This window comes from Gavialis gangeticus, unplaced genomic scaffold (genome assembly GCF_001723915.1).
Source record: "Gavialis gangeticus isolate Ggan-Ray unplaced genomic scaffold, GavGan_comp1, whole genome shotgun sequence".
Taxonomy (NCBI): Eukaryota; Metazoa; Chordata; order Crocodylia; family Gavialidae; genus Gavialis; species Gavialis gangeticus.
In genome coordinates, this window is record NW_017728992.1 from 58323761 (window position 1) to 58333310 (window position 9550).

General features: G+C 44.3%; 1 protein-coding gene across 2 annotated transcripts in view; it reads left to right on the forward strand.

Annotated features, from left to right (window-relative positions):
* Nucleotides 1-9428, forward strand: part of DTNBP1 (dystrobrevin binding protein 1) — a 151141-nt gene extending 141713 nt beyond the window's left edge. The window contains exons 8-10 of one of the 2 annotated variants that reach the window (XM_019523009.1): nucleotides 4177-4332; nucleotides 6457-6600; nucleotides 8548-9428. In XM_019523009.1, the coding sequence (XP_019378554.1) occupies nucleotides 4177-4332; nucleotides 6457-6600; nucleotides 8548-8798 (551 nt within the window). In that variant the 3' untranslated portion in view covers nucleotides 8799-9428. The remainder of the gene's footprint in view (nucleotides 1-4176; nucleotides 4333-6456; nucleotides 6601-8547) is intronic. The other variant, XM_019523016.1, reaches the window with a different exon arrangement.
* Nucleotides 9429-9550: the final 122 nt, after the last annotated feature.

Consider the following 9550-nt stretch of genomic DNA (forward strand, 5'->3'; position numbering starts at 1 on the left):
AGGAGTTCCCCAGCAAGGGACCATATAATGGCATTTTGTTGCAACAAGATGGCTGCTGCAGGCTGGGGAAAGCATTCCTGAGCCAGCAGCAAAATCCTGGCAACCCAGGGGAGGGAGAGGAGGGGTCATAAAAGGGACAGGGGGAGGAGAGAGCTTGGGCATGGGAAGGGGAGGGGCTGTTTGCTTCTCTGGGTGGAAAAACTGAGGGGGCCGGGAGACCTCTGGGACTGCCTGGGCGAATGGCCCTGGCACCAGGCAGGGGAGGGACTGTTTGCTCCCCTGGGCAGATAAACAGGGGTGCCAGGGGTTGGAGGCAGGGGGGAGAACACATGTGCAAAGGAACAAACAGCCCCTCCCCTACCTGGTGCCAGGGCCATCTGCCAAGGCAGCCCCAAAGTTCCCTCAACCTCCCACACCCCAGTTTTCCTACCCAGAGGCTAGGGGGGCATGGGCTTTTCAGCAGTGATCCAGAAGCCTTATGAGCAAGGCCTCTGCTGCTGCCATTAAACCTTGCCCCAACTCTGCCCCCTCATCATGGGGGAGGCCACCACAATCTAGGCCTGAAAATGGCATCCCCTGCCACGATTGGACCATGGTATTAGCAAGATGGGCCCATGATTTAAACCAGGCCCTAAAGATAAGTATCCTTCCTTTCTAAATAAGGCACCATTGATAGAAACTGGGAAACAATGGAGGGAAGCAATTCTTGAGGTTGTTACTGACTCACTGCTCATGGGCTTCCCATGAAGGAAATACATCTTTATGAGGCTTTTATCAAGTCAAACAGCTCTGGTTTTGTTGTTATAAAAAGTAAAGTAGTTGATTTTAGCTAGCTGATCAATTGATTGCCACTGGAAAAGTGCACAGGTTTCCTTGCATTTTGATCAGTACAGGTTGTGCAGGGTTCCTGAAATTTGTACTTATGCTCTTCACAGTTAGTAATATCCATTAATCACCTTGATAAAGCTACTGGTATTATATTGAATAGCAAAAGTTGATATTATGGGTCATGACCCTTGACTGAGTGGGATGTATTTTGGTCCATCTATTTTGTAACAGGGATGTCAAAGATACAGGGCTCCCATCATCCGGTGCTGCCTCTTGGTCTCAAAGTTGTCCCACACACTACATGTGGCACATACATCCTGAACCATCCAGGGTACCCATTGCATGTGGCACAGTCCTGGACTGTGGGCACCAAATGCACTAGATCTGTCATGGGGGGTTTCGGTGTGGGGGCAGGACATTTGGCTCAGTCTGAACAGTTTATACTTGAAATGGCTGGAGCACTCATGGAAGTGATTAACTAATATTAGCCCTAATATTCCTCGACATAGGTAAACGGCCATAGTGACTGGCAAATTTAAGAGCTATCAAATATTTAATGTGGCTTTGCTGGTACAACTCAAAACTTTCCTTTTTAACTTCAAACCACTGTTTGAGCAGCAAGCAAGAAGAAATTCCAGAGCAAGCACATTGACTTTTGTATTGTAATTAAGGGCTGCATACAAACATCAGATGGAAGTTTAGTTGCCTCAATAGGAAAACCTACTGGGGGAGCCCTTTACAAATATTGGAGGGGCTGAGCAGGTACTGCATAGATAGCATGTGTTGCCAATGCTGAGAGCAGCTGAGTTGATAGGGAATTGGTGATTGACTGGCTGCCTCAGGGGACCGTGCTCCCTGCTAGTGAACTCTTCACAATCCCCCCTTCCTCCTTGAAGTGAGGCTTTGAAAGAGGAGACCCAGAGGATGTCTCCTCCCTTGTTCATTGCAAGCATGTCAATTTGTATTTTAGCAATCTGCAGTGGATCTCTACCCCTCTGTCTCAGGGTGGGTCTTGGGGGCCTTGGTCTGGGGGTCTGCGTCTTGGGTTTCTGCAGTTCTCCCAGCAGGGGTGTAATGCTTGCACACACCCAAATTCTATTTGCCGCCTTTGAAAAAAGACAATAGAATATTGGTTTATAAAAATAATCAGTTAAGAGCATCAAAAGTAATCTAGTTCACTTGTATGCATCTTGCCCATGCTGCTGCAAGATGGTCACCTTATATAAACCATCTTAATAGAAGCTAGACACCAGACTCTAGCATTCTAGTGCTGACAGCTAAGAAGAACATCCCTGGCATTTAGGGAGCTTCTCTAATAATCCCTGCAGAATGTATTTTTTATTTAAAACAGATTGTATCTAGCTCTTACAGTTGGACAGTAGGCCTGTGCGAATAGGGAGGTATCTGATTCAGATGCAGATTCGGAGGACAGTGATTCAAATCACTGTCCTCATTCAATTCGGCCGAATCAGAATTGGAGATTTGGATCAGCCGGGTAGAGGCAGGCACAGCCGGGCAGCTGCAGGTTCTCCCGTGGCTCCTCCAGCTGTGCCTGCCTTGCCCCAGGTGGGGGGAGCTGCGGGAGAAGCCCTCCCAGCTGCCCTGCCAGGGCCCATCCCCTGCCTGGCTCCAGCCTCCCAGCACTGAAAAAAAAAATAAATAAAAACCCTCCACTCAGTGGCTGCAGCAGCTGAGATCAGGGCATCTGAGGGCTTGTGGCAGAGCCCCCCCCCATGCAGTGGGGATGCCCCCTCCCCCCCAGCACCTGCACGGTGTGGTTGCAGTGTGGCTCAGCAAGGTGCTGCACGCTGTCTGGGAGCTGGGATGGCTCCAGCAGTCATCTGGAGCCCATCACCACTCAGCCCGTGGCCCCAGCTTCCAGACAGTGCGCTGTGCCCTGCCAAGCCACACTGCACCTGTGCCATGGGGCAGCTGCCACACGGGTGCCAGGCGGGGGTGATCCCCACTGCCCTGCACTGCGCCAGGGGGCTCTGCCACGAGCCCTCAGAGGCCCTGATCCATGCTGCTGCAGTTGGTGAGTGCAGGCTTTGTGGTCATAAAATCCCAGGTTGGGAAATGTATTTTTTTTTTTTTTTCCAGTGCCGGGAGGCTGGGGCCAGGCAGGGCAGGGCAATCATGGGGGCTTCTTCCACAGCTCCCCCGACCTGGGGAGAGGCAGGCACAGCTGGAGGACCTGCAGGAGAACCTGCAGCCACCTGGATGTTCCTGCCTCCCCCCAGCCAATCTAAATCTCCGAATCTCTCCGAATCTTTTCCAAATTGATTTGGAGGCTTCAGATTCGATTCAGACCTTTTAATGGATCTCCCGTTTTGATTTGGATTCAGAGATTCGGCCCCCAAATTGAGCCAGATCTCCTCCAGATTGAATCGGTGACCGAAGCTTCGCACAGCCCTATTGGACGTAACTTACCATGTGTAAGCCTCTGCCACTTTTTTTCTGTGAACCTACAGAGACATGCCCTGAAACAATTGAGATGCAAAATTCCCTAGTACTCAAATCCTCGTTCAGGTGCACAGACAAATGGGTACTGCCTATTTGTCCATTCTGTAATCACTACTCCAACCTTATGATATCCTCCATCCCAGTGGCAGTCATACAATGTGAAGGTGATGCAGTGCATCACAGTCCTCCAGATGTCAATGGGTCCTGTGCGTTCTTCATGTCTCAAATTATTTTGAACACAGTTGATCCACAGTGGTCTGCACTGTTGTGCAGAAACGGGATGGCTTGTCCCGACCCCAGCTGACTTCCAGCCCCTGGGGCAGGGGGCTGGTCTTGATCTTTGAGGTTCCTTCCAGCCCTAATGTCGATGAAATCTATGAATGGTACATTAAGCCACCTTCCTTAGTTGTGTGTTAACTCCCGCTGTGTATCTTGGTTCTGTACCTCAAAGCTACTCTGTAGCTGTAATTTTATTGAGGTTCCAGTCATCCCCTTTACATCTGCTCCAAACCTTGTACTCGATTTGGGCAGTGGGGCAAGTCAGTTTACCTTCTGGAGGTACAAAATGGTTTTCTTGAAGTTGATTAAGGCTCATGTTAGAAACTGAGTTTTTGAGTGTCCATCCTTCAAGCAGGTTATTTGTGCTTTTAATAAAAATACTTTAGGTTTGGACAGTATTATATTTTTTTGCTTTGAGAATTTTAATAAAAATAGGCTTCTGCCAGAATGTAGAATGGCGCTTATTCTTTGTGGCACCATCAGCTTGGAGATGCAAAATGGACTTGCATGAGTTATGATGAAAGCATTTGTGATAGGAGCCATGTTAAAAGCAAATCTACTGATCTGCCTAAATTTCTGAAGCATGTGATCTCTCTTGGTCTTCAGCTGAGCTAGATGCTGAGCATGCCCAGAAGGTTTTGGATATGGAGCATACCCAGCAGATGAAGCTAAAGGAGCGTCAGAAGTTCTTTGAAGAAGCCTTCCAGCAAGATATGGAGCAATATCTTTCCACAGGATACCTGCAGATAGCAGAGAGACGAGGCAAGTTTTGGAACATCCTTCATTTAAACTTTGAACGTGCAGTTTAGAGGCCGGTGAGCAAATGTTTTTGGGGGGAGCTAGAACAGTAGTGGATTACAGTCCATTTAACCACTCCAGTTACCTAAATTTTAGATGTCCAACCCCCAGAGTGAAAGGCCAGAGTTAGATGCCCAGGCTTCCTCAACAGCACATGAAGAGGGCTGCAATTCAAAGGTTCTTCTCTTAGGTGATATGCATGAACCACTAGGCTGGGGAGTCAGACTGACTCCTGCTTGCTTTCCTTCTGCCCTCTGTGAATTTTGCCTTTCTTTTTGCATGGCGGCATGGCTTCAACAGGAGGAATAGAGGGTGCCTGCACCTGATGGAAGCAGGAGCTGGGAAACCAAGGCTGGGGTTGTTCTGGGCATGTGTACAAAGCTGAACTCCAGAAGCCTGCCAAACAGGCTTTGTACACATGACCAGAACAACCCCAGCCTTGGTTTCCCAGCTCCTGCATAGCAAGTTTAGGTGACTTCCATGTTAGTGGCCAATGAGCTGGTGGGGTGTGGCTGGATCTAGCTATTGCTTTCCTTTTGCACTTGCTTTGGTGGGTTGGTACGACATTATTAAAATGTATGGTAAGTAGACAGGAAGCCCTCACAGAGTGATACAGAAACAAAATAGGTATGTCTGTATGTGCATTTGATCTTGGATTTATAACTTAGCCACCAGGACTGATCAAGGAACAACTGTGAATTATTGTTGCATATAGTACTTTGCTGGGTTGCTGGTGTCAAAGACAAGGATGCACTCTAATTGAAAAATCAAGTAACAAAAAGAAAGAGTAGAGTTGCATCTCATTTTACATGTGAATGTCAGCTACATTGGGGTGCGTCACCTACATGTCTTCACTGTTGCTTCAGCCTCATGCTTTGCAGTGTAATCTTTACTGGAAAGTTAAATGTAAATAAAACCAGGTGAAATCTGTTAGTAACTAATATTTGTTATTTATGATGTGCAGTTGTGGCAGAGAATGAAAACACATTTTTCAGAGTGGACAGCTGAAAGTATTTGCCTAAGTAACATATGCTGTTCACTAGATTAAAGCAGTGGTTCTCAACTGCGGTTAAGTGAGATCCTTTGAAGGGTGATACAAGGTGTGAGGAGATAAGCAGATAAACACAGACTTAGGCTTGTTCCTGCCTGGCCCTTGTACACTGTAATATAAAAAATAGTTTTTGAAATTGGGTGCCACTCAATTTACAAAAGTTACGGAGGGGGCCTCAAGTTCAAAAAGGTTGAACCACTCAATCGAAGAAGCAGATGGGTCTTCAAGCACTGGGTCCCTTTATACTGGGAGAAATCAGGATTTTTCATTAAACATCACTGGTGTGAAATCCCTGTCCTTATCCAGTGTCTTGGACATTAGTATAGGCTTTGCATGCTCATACTTTCTTGGGATGAAAGAATTATTGTTGTTTTACCTACATAGAACCCATGTGTGGTTACTGAAGTGTTGCCCATTTCTCTGCCTTTTTTCCCCGAGAGATTTATATTACGAGTGAATGTGAGGACATAAAGAATTGTGAGGTGAGAAGACAAAGTTTGGATAGTAATCTCCTTAGGGCAGTCTTATGTCTACACAGGCATTTCTGGACCTTCTCTTCCAATAGGGGGGCTCTCATTCTTTTGGGAGCTGGATGCTACTGCATTGTAAATATTCCTGTTAATAAAATAACTGTTTAAAAAAGCAGTGATGTCAGCCCCTTTTCACGACAAAAAGAGCAAGAGAGTAGTAATATTTTTTGCTTATGGAGATTCTGAAACTTCCTCTTGAAGTTAATTGGTCTAGTGGTACCCATCGTTTGTACAGCACAGCTGGTATAATAAAATAACTTGAGATGCCGTTAAGATATATCTTGTTGACTGAAGTTAGTTTTGGTAATTGATTAAAGACATAACAGTGTTTCACTTTCTACCAGTATATGCAATAGTGAGCATTATCTGTTTAATAGTTAATGGCACAATATATTGCTGTAGTAATTTTGGAAGTCACGGCAAGTAATATCACTTTTTAATAAGCCACTTGCTTTTTGCTTACAACGTATCAGAGTTAAAAGTTCATTGAATTATTTTTTGCCACAGAACCAATAGGCAGTATGTCTTCCATGGAAGTGAACGTGGACATGCTGGAACAGATGGATCTCATGGACATGTCTGACCAAGAAGCACTAGATGTCTTCTTGAACTCAGGAGGAGAAGACAATAGTATGCTTTCTCCAGTGTTGGGTATGAAATGAACCACCATGGCACGCCTTGCAAATCTGTGTATTGTATTTGCATAAATAAGATACAAGGATCTCCCTATTTTCTAATGTATGCTCTCTATACTGTGTATAGATTCATAGTTAATCCGTGTTCAAATGGCTAGTATTTCCACCAAATTCCCAGGCACAAGACACAAAGGGAGTATCTACACATGCATTAATGTACTTTAGTTAATGCACCTTATTTAGTATCTTCGGACATTTATACATATTTTGTTTGTGTTCTGATGTGCTGGAGCTGCTGCTCTCTGCACTGCATCGCATGCAGTTGTATATGCGACAAAATGTGTGTAAGCATGCAGAATTGGCGAAGGTGCGCTTTTGAACTAAAATACCTTTGTTTTTTAGTTCTAAAGTGTGCCACCGCCATTTTCTGCATGCTGATGCGCATTTCACTGCTTATAAAATTGCATGCGACACAGCACCAGGCACTTTTAAAAGTGCTCAGCCCTGCTGTGCAAATATGTGTACAAATGCCCTCCATTGCGAGGTTCTAGAAGAATGCGCATTAGCTTATTTTGATGCACATTAACTAAAGAGCACAGTTTTTAGTGATGCTTTAATGCATGTGAAAATAGGCTAATGCACAATAAAGCACATATGAAGACCTGCCCAAAGAACTCTCACAAAGTAGCTTCAAAGAGGATTTTAATTGTGGTAGTTAAGATTTGTATTTAAGTCCAATATTCTTTCCATAATTTGTCTTTAATTTGGCATTTTGAAAAGTCATAACTACTTGCAATATAAGAGTGGCTCAGAGTTTTAGTCACTGTGGGAAAGCCCGTAGAGAGACTTTTGGAAATCTTATGGTTGGAAATAGTTTGGCCTGGAAACCCAGTATTAAGTGATTGCTTTATTATTCTTGAATCTTGTTACGGATGGATGGGGCTGATGGTTGTTTGTGTCCTCCTTGAAATTATTTACGACCATTTTACATTACTTGCCATTCCATCCCATTTATGCTCATTTCATTGAAGAAATTAAACTCTGTAAGTTGATCCATGTTGCTCTAAGTCTTTTAGAAGTAGTAGGGTTAGCATCTTTGCTAAGAAGCTACTCTAATGCCATTCCTTACACTTTACATCAAAGTCTAGTGTTCCTTGCTTGGTGAGAACACTATTTAGCATACAATTTCTTAGTATTTTAGGATAATGTTCTAATATATTGAGCAGTCCTGGAATCTCTTATTGAGCGATTCTCATTCTGGCATATCCTAGTTACTGTTGGATTGATAATCCAAGTTTTGTAATCAAGAAACCCTAACCGATTTTGACAAGCTGTAGCCTGATGAATGGTCTGACTGTTAGTAGGAATCTAGTAACAGCAGGTCACCTGAACCAGTTGGTTAACGTGGATTAATTGTCCTGTACTCCGTCCCCCTCAACAAACTGCACTTTAGTTGGATTAAAAATAAGTGGTGAATAAATGCCTGTAGCACATGCTGAAGTCAGAATAGGTTTTACCACATTAAACAGAAATGCAAGTGTCAGACTCTTATGGGAAGAATCAAAAGGGTCGTGGCCAGGAGGCAGAGTAAAGATCACCTTGCTTAGTCTCACTATTTGGTGTCGACTAGGGGGAGGGAGCCAGAGGACATGAATGAGCTAGGAGCCAAACCACTTCAGGCCTTATAGACCAAAAACAGCACCTTGAATTGCATCTGAGAACAAATGGAGGTACACAGACCAGTTGTGTAAAATGGTAAGTAGTGTTCCACAGCAGAGGCAAAGCTCTTGGCTCCTTAGTCATACAAGTACACTCAGGCCACCCATTAACCACTGCAATTTAATGCTACCCTGCTGATGTATTTTAACGTAACAGCAGCATAAAACAGGAATAGATCTAATAAGGTTCTGGCTCAGTAGATTAATTAATGTTGTCTTTTCTGTTCTTTTTTTTCTATTTAAAGGGTCTGACTCAGCTACCTACCCAACTGAAATAAGTCTTCCGGTTCCAAGCCAGTCTGAATTAAAGCAAAAATGGTCTTCGTTATCATCAACCTGCACCGACTCTGCCAGCCAAGATGCAAGTGAAGGAGAGTCTCCTGTTATTCAGTCTGATGAAGAGGAAATTCAAGTGGACACAGCCCTTGCTGCTGTAAATACCGAGAGAAAGAGCACTTCAGATGGTAGTGATGAAAGTGACTCTCAGACTATCTGAATCCCATATACTGTGTCCTCTAAAAATATCTGACTGCTGGATGGATGGATGGATGGATGGATGAATGAATGAAGAGCTTGCCTGTGTAGCACTTTCCTATCTAATCATGAAAGCCAGCTCTTTTTACTAATAATACAAAATTTCTACTAGTTTCCCAGTTGGGTAGAATTTGGTTATTAAAAAGTTACTTAACTCACTCATAGAATCTTGGGGTGTTGGAGCAGGTAAAGCTTTGTATATACTGTGTATAGAGTCAACGGGCAGACTTAAGCAATTCAACGATTACTGGTCAACATATCTTTAGTTCTTTAACGCTGATGTACAACACTGAAACCAAGTTGTTCCTTAAAGTCTGCATGTTTCCTCTGCTGCAACTGAAAACTTGAGCAGCATGCCAGTTTTCCTTTTGGCCTCAAACCCTCACCCTTCTGCAGTGATTCAACAGCAGCAGTATCTTAACTCTCCCACAGGACTTTAGCTACACGAGGTGATGATAAAATGAAATCAGTAGGCACTTGTCAAGGGATGGGACTTGCACATTGAAATCTCACCCTCCTGTTGGAGCAGCCATCTCAGTATTTGTATAAACTTGCTCCCTTGAAATAAAAGTATTAATACCCCAACCTTGTCTTCCTGCTTACACCAGTCCACTTCCTGCAGGAGAAGTTTGAAACGAGTCATTTGGAGACATTGGTTTAGTGATCAAAGGTAGTGGTCACTGATTTTTTTTGGGGGGGGGGGGGGGGGGGGGG